This window comes from Oryctolagus cuniculus, chromosome 3, assembly GCF_964237555.1.
Source record: "Oryctolagus cuniculus chromosome 3, mOryCun1.1, whole genome shotgun sequence".
NCBI lineage: Eukaryota > Metazoa > Chordata > Mammalia > Lagomorpha > Leporidae > Oryctolagus > Oryctolagus cuniculus.
The window spans coordinates 164726252-164739935 of NC_091434.1; the positions used below are offsets into that span (position 1 = coordinate 164726252).

Genomic DNA, 13684 nt, shown 5'->3' on the forward strand with positions numbered 1-13684 from the left:
CAGGTGCATACTACTTCCGTCAGCCACTCACTTGACTGTTCTGTTATTACAGAAAATTTCAAATGTTCACAGAAGCCAGGAGAATACAAAGGGTCTCTAAACAGTGCATGTTATGAAAAAAATCTATGCACCCATTTCAAAATGCTTTGCACCAAATAAACTTATCTACTGACCCCACGTTCCCAGGAACTCCCTGAAGTCCTCTTGCAGCACCACACCTCTGCTCACCCGTGAGCAGTTTCAACAACGATCAACTCAGGACCAGCTCTGCTGCCACCCGGCCTTTTGATTTCCTTCACCAACCCGGGCATCTGTGTGTCTTACAGGTGAGGTGACCAGCTCGCAGTACCGGCAGCTCATTCACTTGAGACATCACAACGTGTAGTAACACAGCCTAACAGAGCCAACACACACGTGGCGGCCAGCCTGTCGCTCCACCCGACGAAATCCACAGACTCAAACTTTCCACCAGAAACTCTCCGGTTGGGTTTTTGGATCTGGGCATGGGATTCGTCTGCCCCCAGCGAGTCCCCCTCAGAGCCCATTCCTTGTGCCATCACCCCCTGGTGGACCCTCACTCTCACATATTCACCACTCCCTAGATCCTCTAACACCTTTACAAATTTTGACAAAGGAGTAACAGGAATATGAATAGGAGTGAATGAGGGAAAGCGGTTAGGGTTGGGAAGGATCAGAGAAAACACTGTCTAATTCTGTATTTTACAGATGAGAAAACCAAGATCCTTATAGAGATAGAGACAACATCTGACTCAAAGGCCCGGATGGCAATGAGCCGAGAGCCTGGGCCTCCTGCTCCCCGCTTTCTCTGCCACACCCACGAGCCCTCCGAGTTCCTGAGAGGAGGTGCCCTCTAAGGGAAACGCAGGCCATCGCCGGCCAGGCCAGGGTCCGTGAGCCACTGCAAACCAGCTAAAAGTCAACCACCAGCAACAACCCTCTTACTGGGCAAACTCCTACTAGGTGACAATCCCCCCCCTCACCCCCACCCCAGGCCTCTCTGCCCTCGATTACTTTCCAGTGTCTCCCACCTGCTGCGTTAGGTTTGAAAGCACTTTTCTCTGCTCTTACTTGGTCAATGGTCTGGTACACAGGTGTTATTAGTTGAATTAGTTAGGCACGTCAAAAACATTCACAAGTAATACAGGATTCACCTATATTAGAAATGATAGTCTGTTATTTAGAAAGCTAAACAACATTTCATTTAGAGGAGATGCTTAACCAAACAGACTTCTTAAAAAATTCACCACTCCAGAATGCTTTTTACAATCGTCCCCATTCGAGAAACACTGAATAAAATGGATAATTGAAGACATAACTTCACAAAACACTCTGGACAATACACAAGGACCACGACGTTTTCGGGTCTGTCTCTGTGGCTAACCAACCACGCACCGGAGGCGGGGCCCAAGTTCAGATGTGCACAGCCCAGGGAGCCTCATGGCGGGTGGCCACGCCCTCAGCATCTTCTTGCCCTCAGGAAGAGACACGGGGAGGGGAGGCCTGGGAGCTTCAGCAAGACGCACACGAGCCTGCTCCACGCCCAGCCTGCTGACGTCGTCAACTGTCAAACCACTTGCTCCTCTTGGCCAGGGGTGCCCCACTGGAAGGCCCCAGGAGTTTCTGTTTATACTGTTCGACCAGCCGGTTGAAGTGGATTTCTGCCTTGTTTCCCTTAGCTTTCTTCTTAGGAACCTACAAATAAAAAGGAAACACGAGATAATCCACTTCAAACACTGAATACCACCTTCTCGCAGACCACCTGGGAGAGAACAGAAGCAGGCACAGATACCAAGGTCCACAAGAAAGACGCAGATTTCCAGTGAGCGCGTAGAGATGCAAGTCCAAGAGGCACCGTCCACTGGCAAGAAACTGGGCCACAGCTGTGTGAGTACAGGGCCAACCAGAGTGTTATCTGGCGCTCGGAGGCCTCTCTGACTCCAGCTACCAAAAGTTCACTTTAATGTCGATCCGGATGAGTCAGCCTCGGGTTTAAGCATCCTTGCTTCTTTACCAAGAACACTACCCATGGGATTTCAGAGATAGGTTTCCTATAATAGTGCAGGGTTACAGATTTGCCAGAGACAGATTTCTTGAGTGGGATGGAAACCAAATGCTTCTTTTTACCTTAAGGGAAACAGGAAAGAGGAGAAGAAAGTCTGACCTTACCTGCTCAAGAAGCTGCATGCAATTTTCTACTGAAAGGAAGTAGAGTTCCTTGGGAAAATGCCTAACGCCAGGACTAGAAAAGAAATCTACAGACGAGTCTGGACATCCTGTCGTGTGAGGCGTCTTTAAAGGTTCATGGAAAATGTTACTATGAAAAACCAGGTGTGGATTTCAGAAACAAGCAAGGACACTGCCGAAGACAAGAGCGTGTCAGAAGTCTCAGGAACCGCCCTGCCGGGGCTTCAGCTGCCAACACACGGCAAGGAAACGACAGCCTTCGACCGGAACGAGTCAACCCAGTACCCGCAAACTCAGGAGGTCACAGTACTAGAAACCTTGGTCACCAAGGAAGTAGACAACCATAGCTATTCCACCTGCAGCTCCAACATCCCACTGGGCACTGGTTCATGTCCCACCTGCTCCTCTTCTAATCCAGCTCTCTGCTATGGCCTGGGAAAACAGTAGAAGATGCCCCAAGGCTTGGGCCCCTGCACCCACGTGGGAGACCTGGAAGAAGCTCCTGGCTCCTGGCTTCTGATCAGCTCAGCTCTGGCCATTGTGGCCATCTGGGGAGTGAACCAGAGGATGGAAGACCTCTGTCTCTCCTTCTCTCTGTCTGTAACTCTGCCTCTCAAATAAATTTTTAAAAAATCATAGAAAATCACCATTCTATAGTAATGAAATAATGAATTTGTATAACACTCATCAATGGATGCTAAAGCCACTAGGTGGAAGATTGATGGGGGAAAACTTTGTAAGTGGAGGACTAAGACAGATGGTCCCTAAGCCCTAGGATCAGGCCAAATGGGCAACCAGGTATGACAGGTATGACGTGCCATACATGATGGACGGAAACAAGGAACTACCTATGAAACACTCTTGGCAAGAAAACTGAACTTGATCAAGTCTTTCGACTCAATACCGATTGATAGGCACATGAGATATCACAGAAGAAACAAGGCAAATGGCAGCACAAGGAGGCTGGCAGCTCCATCGGAATGGAATGCATTCTAAAGGCAACTGGCCTGGTTTCTCCAGCAAATTAACAGCATGGAAAAAAGGGTGGTGGTGGCAGGAACAAGTGGCTAGACTCTAGACTGAAAAAGCAGTGCAGAATCCTAAAAAACGAATATAATGTGTGGACTCTGTTGGGGACCTGACTGGCAGTAACCAAGCATAAAAGATGCTTTTGAGGCAACTGAGGCAATTCTAAGATGGCTGTGAACTAGATGATATTAATGGCTTCTTATTCATTTCAGCAGACATGAGAATGGCATGCTGAGTGTGCTACAGCCTGGTCAGTCAGAGGCGCACTCTGAGGTTTCCCTGAGCGACCGATCTCCTGCCACAGGAGGCGCACTTACATGTGAAGTGGGGCTTGCTTCCTTATACCCTGGTGGGGGAAGCACGCTCGGGGACTAGGTGACTGTCACAGCGGAGTGACAGATGGCAGTTTGATTTGCTTTTCTCTTCACTTTCCCAAGGCTTTTCATTTTGCTCAACCAGCCAAGGTAGGACAGTGGCTGCCAGCCCAGGGACCTCGCCATCGCAAAGATGGATGCCCGGCACAACTCACCTGCTTAGAAGAAAACTGCTGCTTCTCTTGCTTCAGCTGGTTTACCTGGGGCCTGGGCTTCTTGGGAGGGAGGGACTTCACCTTGCCTTTGTCCCGTAACCTGAAATAAGATGGCGAGTGTCAGCCTGCGTCCTTTCTCCACACAGCACCCGTAAGTTGTCTCAGGCCAAGGAAAATGCCCTTCTACACACTGGCGCTCTCTGAGCCCGTGAGAGGTTAAGTCATGCCAGACTGTGCTATGGCTCAACCTTTGTAGGATTATTGTTTTTGCTTTTTATGTTTGCTTAAGACCTCATGAGAACCTCAAAGACCTTCATTAATTTAACAAATATTTTGTAAAAATTGACTATTTTACATAGCACTGACCTGTTGCCCCAAACAGAAACTACATGAACGTCAAGTATGTGGCCTCAGCTGACAGAGGAAGACAGGAGACAAATGGCACAAAAGCCGGCCCCAGAAGCCTGCTCCGGGATCCCCTCTGCCAGTGACCTTTGGCCCAAGGGCGCCACCTCCCCGTTGCAGGACTGTGTATGTATTCCCCTTCCTTATGGGTCTGGCACAGCACTCAGCATCACTTTCACCCAGCAAATGCCACAAGGAGGAAGAGAGCTAAGCAAAGACAGACCTGCAGCTCACCTGATCTTGGGGCCTCGGTGCGAGGGGAGCGCCAGGACCTTTCTTCTCTTCTTCCCATCGGGCAGCTCCACCTGCTCCACTTCCTCCTTGGTCTGGAAGCCCATCCAGTTAGTAGAGCCTGCCTTCCCCTTCTGCTTGGAGGGTGGCTTGCTGTGTTCCACGGCGCGACTTTGAGCTCCCTTCTGCTGCTGCTTGCCTTTTGCAGGCTTTGGTGGCTCCTTCTGGGGTTCGTTGGTTGAAGGCTTGGATTTCACTTTTTGCTGCAGAAAGCAAGAAACAAGCCACCTGGTTTCAGGACGAGGTGTGTTTGTGGAAAATACTCAACCGAGGAGGAGCTTGATGGGAGCCTGGTCAAAGAAGGGGGCTTTGTCCTCCACACGTTGCAGACCACAGCGGAGTGAAGCCAAGTGACTCACAGGATCACAGCACAGTAACAGGCAGCTACTGAGTGGGGGCACAACACAGCCACTTCCCTCCCTTAACACACAACGAGGGGAGGGGGTGCTCACCCCAGACTCAAAAGCCAGCAGCAGGGGACAATTACACATGGTATAACATACATGGAAGGGGAATACCATAAGAAGAAAGAAAGAAGCTAGAGAATTTGAACTAAAATCCTTAACAAAAGGAATTTTTCAAAATCAGACATTAACCCACAGATCCAGGAGCTCAGGGAATATATCACAGTGATAACCCCTACCCAATGCTACACCTATCAGTCACACTGGAGAAAATCAAAGGTAAAATCATAGAAGAAGCCAAGGTGGGAAAAATCTTATTTATAGATGAGTAAGGACAAGATTCCGTACAATTTCTCTTCAGAAACTGTGAAATCAAGAAGAGTGTGGAGAGGGATATTTAAGTTTTGAAGGAAAAACAAAATCATCAACCTAGACTTCTATTTCCAATGAACTAATCCTTCAAAAGGTGCAGGAGAAATACAGACTTTCTCAGACAAACAAAAACTGAGGTAGTCTCACCAGTATACCCACCTTGCAAGAAACACTACACACATTTCTTCAGAGAGAAGAAAATGACATGGCAGAAACTCGGACGGACATAAACAAAAGAGCACGCCAGACGGAACAAATGAAGATGACAGGGAAATGGTGCTGTGGGAAGACACAAAGAATGTTCCAGATTTATCTGCACTGAGGTGGAAGGAAAAGAAGATTCAAGTGAAATTAATGTAACAAGTGCATCATTTTGCCCTTTCATCGTCAAAATCCAGACAGGTTCACCGACACAAGCCACACCGAGTATCCGCCCACTGCATGCCTGTCTGTTGATGAGTGGTGACAACACAAAAGCAGAGAACAGAGTGTTTCCCTCTTGGGACTTACTGCCTCCTGGAGACGTGAGACACACCTGCAAAGCACAGTAGAAACCAAGATGGTTTGAGGGAATTCCTAAGAATCCAAGTGACAAGGGCTTATCCCTTTCAAGAGGAGAGGGAGAAGGACTTGAGGAAGGGTCATCTGAGTATGGAAAGTGAGTCAGAGAGGACAATCCACAGAACAGCACCTGCATGTAAGAGTAGTGGAGGCAACAAGTGACGCAATCTGGATGGTTAAGAAGGCTGCGGCTTCAGAACCCCCTCAAAGCCATGGCTGTGGGCAGTAACGATTCCATTATCTGGAACAAAGCTGTCTCAAACAACAGCCAGATCCCAGGGCCTCCCAGCCAGATCCCAAGGCTTCCCACCCAGAACCACTGTCTTAGCCACTGGAATCACTCACCTCTTGGCCATGCTCTAGGCACACACCAAGACTACAAACAGCTGCTATTTGTGCAAGCTGAGGTGTCGTACTGATGAGAGCTGAGAGAGTTATGGAATCTAGAGTAATCTGGCCTGTGTGTCCTGGAGGATGGTGGATAAGAAAATGAGTATTGGACCGTGGTGTTGCCACGTGCTATGCGAGGCAGTGACATGTGGTATCTCATTTAATCCTCATCAACCATGGGACGCGAAGATCTTTCACCCATTTACATACTGAAGTTCAGAGAGGTAACAATGTGCCAAGGGACGAGCAGAGCCAGAGTCCGAGCGTGAGCGTGCATTTGCTCTGCCCTCTGTACCACAGTAGATTCAAAACAGGACCAAACCATCAGGCACCACAAGAGATGAAAGGAGAATTAAAGAGAGGACAGCTGGCAACTACAGGTACTGTCAAACCTCAGGCTGGCCACTAAGCGTGACACTCATCATCACCAAACGCTGCACAAGAACCGCCCAGGGCAGTAACGGGGGTCTGCTTCTCCTCCCCGTCCTTCCCTTCTCTCGTGGCACTGTCACAAGTGGGCCACCAAAGGAGAGACAGCCTGGAGCGTATCAGGAAGAGGGTAACAAAAAACCAGCTTTCCTGGCGCGGAATCACAAACTGAACAAAACAGAAGCTGCGGTGCATCCTTCGGAAGAAGAGGGGCATTGAAAGCTCCGCACCAGGCTGCGCTGCATCCTCAGTTCCTTCACTTTAAGCTTCCTCCGATCCTCCAAGGAGAACTCCACTATCGGTCTCTGCAGCGGGGGGAGACAGGACGTCATTCATTAGACTCCTGAAGCTCTGAGGCCAGCGAGCTGAGCGGTCCCCCACCGCCACTCCTTTCTCTTCTTCTGCAATGCTCACCTCTTGAAGGGAAGGGCCACTTTCGCAAGCAGTCTCTCTAAAATAGTTCCCTCTCATCCCCTTATCGCCTGGACCCACCGCTCACCCCCCTTCCCATCCACCCTTGCCACTCTTCCCGCCATTCAAATGCAGAGGGCACGGCATGAAGGCGAGTGGCCCCAGGAACGGATCCCCCCAGGGGCGAGGCTCACCTTCTGAGGCCCGAAGATGTCGGGGTTGTTGTTGATGTGGCGGAGGGCTCCCAGCGCATGCTCATGCTCTTGGAACTCCGCAAAGGCGTAGCCCAGGGACTGGCCCTTCACTGCCCCGTGGGCGCCTTTCAGGTCTCGCATCACCCTGCACTACGAGTAGAATAAGAAAACAGTCAGTCTTCAGAGTAAGAAGTCTTGCCTGGCATGAGCTGCTGTAACAGATTCTGTAAGAAATCAGGTGACGGAAAAACAGACTTCAATTATATTGTACCAGAGTAACACTTAGGAGTGCCCATCTTATATAGAGTACACCTACCCCGAACAGTTTACAGACATCGACGCACATCTACAAATAAGCATACAATAAAATAAAACCTCCCAAGGAAAACTTGGAAGAGCCACCTGTTCACAAGACATACAGCTGGGAGGTGTGTGCTATTCTAAGCTTTGTGACAGTGACTGTTGAGGATGGAGACGGTGGATCTTAGTGCAGAAGAAAGCTCCCAGGAAGGAAACTACTGAAACAGGAAGGAATGCCTGGTGGCTTCAAATAAGACAGACCTTTCAGGGTAGGAAAGAGCCTTCCTAACACGCAGGACAAGGCTTCAGCTCTGCTGGAAGTCCAATCTACTCTGGCATGAATTTTCCCCAAATTGTTCAGCTGCATATAGTAGGAATCCTAGCAAACTGAGGTACGGTAAGATACCTTCAGGAAACCAATCATGTTTATACACTACCACTCATAGAAGCTGTCATGCCCATGTAATGGAGGAGTTAAGCACAGGGGACAACTGGATGCTACATTTGGTTTACGTCCAGTATCTACGCCAAGCCTTGCACTGTCAGGAAGGCATTCAGTGAGGTTCCCGTCCTCTAAACGCCTACTCTCTGGGTGCCTACTACCCAGCGTGGGGCACAGATTAAGCCGCCACTTGAGTCACCAGCATCCCATACTGGAGCGCGGCTTTAGTCCTGGCCACTCCAGTTCCGATCCAGCTTCCTGCTAATGCACCTGGAGAGACAGCAGAAGGTGACCCAAGTACTTGGGCCTCCATCACCCAAGTGAGAGACCAGGACAGAGCTCCTGACTCCTGGCTTCAGTATGGCCCAGACCTGGCTGTTGTGGCCATCTGAGGAAGTGAATCAGTGGATGGAAGATATCTGTGTGTGTGTGTGTGTGTGTGTGTGTGTGTGTCCCTCTTTGTCTGTTGTCCTCCCTCTCTGTTGTTCTTTCAAAAAAATAGATTTTTTTTTAAAAGATTCGTTTATTTAAGTGAGAGGCAGAGTCACAGACAGTAAGTGCAAGTTTGAGCTGCTCTACTTCCAATCCAGCTCCCTGCCAATGAGCCTGGGGAAGTAGCAGAAGATGGCCCAAGTGCTTAGGCCCCTGCCACTCACACTGGAGATCTGGATGGAGTTCCAGGCTCCTGGCTTTGGCCTGACCCAGCCCTGGTTGTTGCAGGTACTTGAGGAGTGAACACGGGATACATCTGCCTCCCCTGCTGCCCTCAACTCTGTCTTTCAAATAAATAATCTTTAAAAAAAGAATTGAGCCGGCGCCGTGGCTCAATAGGCTAATCCTCCACCTTGCGGCGCCGGCACACCGGGTTCTAGTCCCGGTCGGGGCGCCGGATTCTGTCCCGGTTGCCCCTCTTCCAGGCCAGCTCTCTGCTATGGCCAGGGAGTGCAGTGGAGGATGGCCTAGGTGCTTGGGCCCTGCACCCCATGGGAGACCAGGAAAAGCACCTGGCTCCTGGCTCCTGCCATCGGATCAGCGCGGTGCGCTGGCTGCAGCGGCGGCCATTGGAGGGTGAACCAACGGCAAAGGAAGACCTTTCTCTGTCTCTCTCTCTCACTGTCCACTCTGCCTATCAAAAAAAAAAATAAAAAAAAAATAAATAAATAAAATAAAAAAAATAAAAAATAAATAAAAAAAAAAAAGAATTAAGAGGAGCTGGCACTGTGACGCAGTGAGTTAAAGCCCTGGCCTGAGGTGCCAGCATCCCATATGGGCGCCGGTTTGAGTCCCAGCTGCTCTTCTTCTGATCCAGCTCTCTGCTATGGAAAGCAGTGAAAGATGGCCAAAGTCCTTGGGCCCCGCACCCATGTGGGAGACCTGGAGGAAGCTCCTGGCTCCTGGCTTCGGATCAGCACAGCTCTGGCTGTTGCAGCCAGCTGGGGAGTGAACCAGCGGATGGAAGACCTCTCTCTGTCTTTACCTCTCACTGTAACTCTTTCAAATAAATAAAATAAATCTTTAAAAAAAAAAAGAATTAAGAGAAAAATTCAATCTAATGCAAATACTGTAGAACACACATAAATTTTTCTGAATTACAACAGGTTTAAATGCACAGACATTAAATGTACATGGAAGAGGATATAGATATACAACTGATTCCTATGTCAGTAACAAATTGAGCCATTTTACTAAGGGTGGCATGAGATATGTGCTGATCTATTCATATTCTCTCACATAATCTCCCAAACACCAACAAGACATTCTGAAAAGGCTTTCAGGGATCAAAACAGTTTATGGTGATGAAACAGAGCAAAGTAGGCCTCAAACACTGGCAATGGTACTTTTCAAACAAAGCCTGGGGCAGACATTTAGCCTAGCAGTAAAACCACCCACAGCCCATGCTGGAGTGCCTGGTTTGACTCCTGGCTCCAGCTTCCTGCTTACACAGATGCTGGGAAGCAGTGGTGATAACTCAAATATTTGGGTTCCTGTGACCCACGGGGAAACCTGGATTGAGTTCCCGGCTCCCGGCTTCAGCCCAGGCTCCGGCCCTGGCCAGTGCAGTTACCTGGGGAGTAAACCAGTGCATGGGAGCTCTCTCTTTGTGTCTGTCTCTCTGTCCCTCATTTAAGTGAACAAATAAAATACCAATTAGGGATTACTGTGTATCAGGTACTATGCCAAGAAAGGAGGAGAATTTTAGCCCTCGAAGAGCTCAGTCTGATGGGGAGAAAGGACTGACAACTTCAGGTCAGTGCAATAACAAGTGTGACCACACACATGGGGCACAGCAGGGGCCCAGGAGAGGTTTCGGTACTCAGAGCCTAATGCAACTGATGAAGACCCGCATGGTTTTATGTGCTCAGCCCAGGGCGTTCCTACCACAGGCAAGCCTACCTGGCAGTAAAAGGCTCTTCTGAAGAGTAAAGTACCAGGGCCAGCACTGTGGCTCAGCGGGTTGACGCCCTGGCCTGAAGCACCGGCAGCCCATATGGGCGCCAGTTCTAGTCCCGACTGCTCCTCTTCCGATCCAGCTCTCTGCTATGGCCTGGGATAGCGGTGGAGGATCGCCCAAATCCTTGGGCCCCTGCATCCGCGTGGGAGACCCGGAGGAAGCTCCTGGCTCCTGGCTTTGGATCGGCACAGCTCTGGCCATTGCGGCCATTTGGGGAGTGAACCAGTAGATGGAAGACCTCTCTCTCTGTCTCTACCTCTCTCTGTAACTCTGTCTTTCGAATAAATAAAATCTTTAAAAAAAAAAAAAGAGTAAAGTACCCAGATTATTTTCTCTGCAAGAAAACTCACATGTCAATGCCTAGTTAGAATGCTGAGACATTTAACAGACGGATTCTTGCGGACACAGACTTCCTCAGAGTCTGCTGCAATCTGGTCAGAGGCGAAAGACAGTTCTTAGAAAAAGAAAAAACAAGAAAACTGCTGAACTCCACCTTGCCTGCTGAAGAGTCCAGAAGAAAATCTACGGCTCTGCTGACACCAGGGCCTGAAACAGATGTTCACTCTGACACAGGAGGACCCAAGTTCTGATGGAGCAGGGCCAGTTCTCACCTCCTTGATGCGCACCCCCTTCTCGCCTCTAGTGGCACTGAGCAGCAGCTTCCTGAGCTGTGTGTCGTCCACAGCCTTTGGCAGGTTGTGCAGGCAGAGCCTGGTCCGAGAGACGAAGATATTCTGGTCCTTGAGTTTCTGGTGTTTCAGTAGCTCAAACTAAGAGAATAACACACTGTTAACAGAACATCCCACCCTTTGAAAAGGCAAGTTAGCAATTCTCCTAAGCAAAAGTACCACGACCCCACCTACTCTAACCACACCTAGAGAAAGGGAAACAACTGTCCACCCTGCAGCTGTATAATGCCCAGCATAGGTTCATGCAGGCAAGATGGTGGGCCAGCAAGACCATGGCTCTGGAGTCAGAGCTGAATCACAAAGTCATCCCTAAATGGAGAAGTTACAAGACATTTTAAGCCTCAGTTTTCCACCTATAACATGGAACTGCAGATCCACATATAATATGAGCCTTTTAGCACTAATGTGAGGCCAAAATGAAATAACAGAAAAAAATTCCTAGCTCAAAAGCTGGCCCACTGTCATCCCGTATGGGCACAGGTTCAAGTCCCAGCTGCTCCACTTCCGATTCAGCTCCCTGCTAATGCACCCGGGAAAGCCAAAGATGGCCCAAGTTGTCGGGCCCTTGCCACCCATGTGGGAGACCCAGATGGAGTTCCAGGCTCCTGGCTTCAGCCTGGTCCGGCCCTGGTCATTGTGGTCATTTGTGGAGTGAACCAGTGTATGGAAGATCTCCCTCTCTCTGTCTGCCCACCCCACCCCCTACCTAACTCTGCCTTACAAATAAATAAATCTGAATTTCAAAAAAATAAAAGGCCAGCGCCGCGGCTCAATAGGCTAATCCTCTGCCTAACGGCGCCAGCACACCGGGTTCTAGTCCCGGTCAGGGCGCTGGATTCTGTCCCGGTCGCTCCTCTTCCTGTCCAGCTCTCCGCTGTCGCCCGGGAATGTAGTGGAGGATGGCCCAAGTGCTTGGGCCCTGCACCCGCATGGGAGACCATGCAGACCATGCAGCGCGCCGGCCGCAGCTGCCATTGGCGGGGTGAACCAACAGAAAAAAGACCTTTCTCTCTGTCTCTCTCTCTCACTGTCCACTCTGTCAAAAAAATAAAAAATAAAAATAAATAAATTTTAAAAAAAAGCAAGTTGACCCAGAGTACATAGCAAATCATAGTGAGGCTATCATCAGTTCTCATCTTCTCAACTCAAACATGACCCAGTCCTTCTGAAAGGAAATGGACTTGAACACTGGAAGGGGCACTGTCCTGTCCCCACTCTGCCACCCTGAGGCAATGGAAGCCAGTGACCATGCTGCCGCAGACACCCTCTCCGGAATGAGATGATGGATGACATCTCCTAATTTGTTTTTTGAAACGAGGTGGGGAGAAAATAGTTTACAATTAATTATTTCTTCTTATCAAGTCTTCTCAGACTCGCTGCTTCTTATCTGGTGAAAGTTCCCACCAGATCACAGAATACACACTTTGGAAGAGAGGATTAAAGGGACAGCTAAAGCGGGCACCACGTCAAGGTTCAACAGGCTACTTTGCTCTTAGAAAAAGCTGTGCCTGCTGTGAATCTGTAACGCACACATCTAGGCTAGTGAGCTCTGTGCTAGCAAAATTAGTTCTCAAATTAAATAAGTCATTATTGCACTATGGTCAGAATGCACCCCCAATATCATGATTTCCAGATGCTCACTATCCAAACAGTCGAGAGCTAGTCTGGGATGCATGTGGGCTGAAGGACACACTGCTCTGCTGTCAGCATATGTCGCCCCTGTTCAGTGTCTTCTCCACTTCCAGGTTCCACAGCTAATTCTGTTAATGGTTATGCATCTTCACCATGCTAGACTGGCTTAGCTTCTGGGATGTAAGCTACATGGGAAAAAGTAAAAATTACTGGGAACCACCACTACCCAGCAGCAAAGGGACTTCAACAGTACCAGCTAACAGGGGAAACTCCTATAACACGGATTTCTCCTAAAATGATTTTACAACTTGAAGACAGGAATCCCTTCCAAGACCTGTGTCTCTTCCCTTCCCTAATAACTCCAGTCCAGACTGGGCTTTCTGACATTACCCGGGGTTTATACTGGCTAGCCTCTAAGTGTCTAGGTGGGTCACTTGCTGTTCCCCCCGTGTGAAACACAGTGAGCAGACTCTGTGACCTAGACATGGCTCTCTGACAGCACAGCAAGCACTCACTAATTGCTTTTCACTGAACTCAGAAGTCACGCAGAACCTCACGGCGGGGCCTTATCTGCTCACCCGTTCTCTCTTGGCCATATCAGCAGCACTCACACCCTCGGCAGCCTTCGTCCCAGCACGAATCACTGCAGAAAGAGGGAAAAAGGCCAAGACATCACCAAGGGGATTCTCATTGAGCAACAGGAGGAATGTGAGTTGAATGATGCAAACTCTGTACGGGCCCAGAGGACTCTGTTGGCCAGGACATGGTGGCACTTGGTTAGATCCAGAAATAGGCTACAGGGCTAAGCTGGGCTCAGAGCTGCTCTCAAGGACTAAAACTCTCAACATTTGGGGATTTTATTCCTCTTTTCCTTCTCTTCCCTCACAGAAGCTTCATGGACATAAGCAAAGTCAGATGGAAAGGAAATCCTGGAGGAAATCCTGAAATT

At 49.3% G+C, this 13684-nt stretch overlaps 1 protein-coding gene across 1 annotated transcript in view; it reads right to left on the minus strand.

Moving 5' to 3' along the window:
* Nucleotides 1-1175: 1175 nt before the first annotated feature.
* The window catches only part of RBM28 (RNA binding motif protein 28), a 33096-nt gene continuing 20587 nt past the window's right edge, over nt 1176-13684 (minus strand). The window contains exons 13-19 of the mRNA XM_002712070.5: nt 13314-13378; nt 11026-11184; nt 7221-7370; nt 6846-6920; nt 4403-4662; nt 3764-3863; nt 1176-1713 (exon numbers count right to left, since the gene is read on the minus strand). Of these exons, the coding sequence (XP_002712116.2) occupies nt 1579-1713; nt 3764-3863; nt 4403-4662; nt 6846-6920; nt 7221-7370; nt 11026-11184; nt 13314-13378 (944 nt within the window). The 3' untranslated portion in view covers nt 1176-1578. The remainder of the gene's footprint in view (nt 1714-3763; nt 3864-4402; nt 4663-6845; nt 6921-7220; nt 7371-11025; nt 11185-13313; nt 13379-13684) is intronic.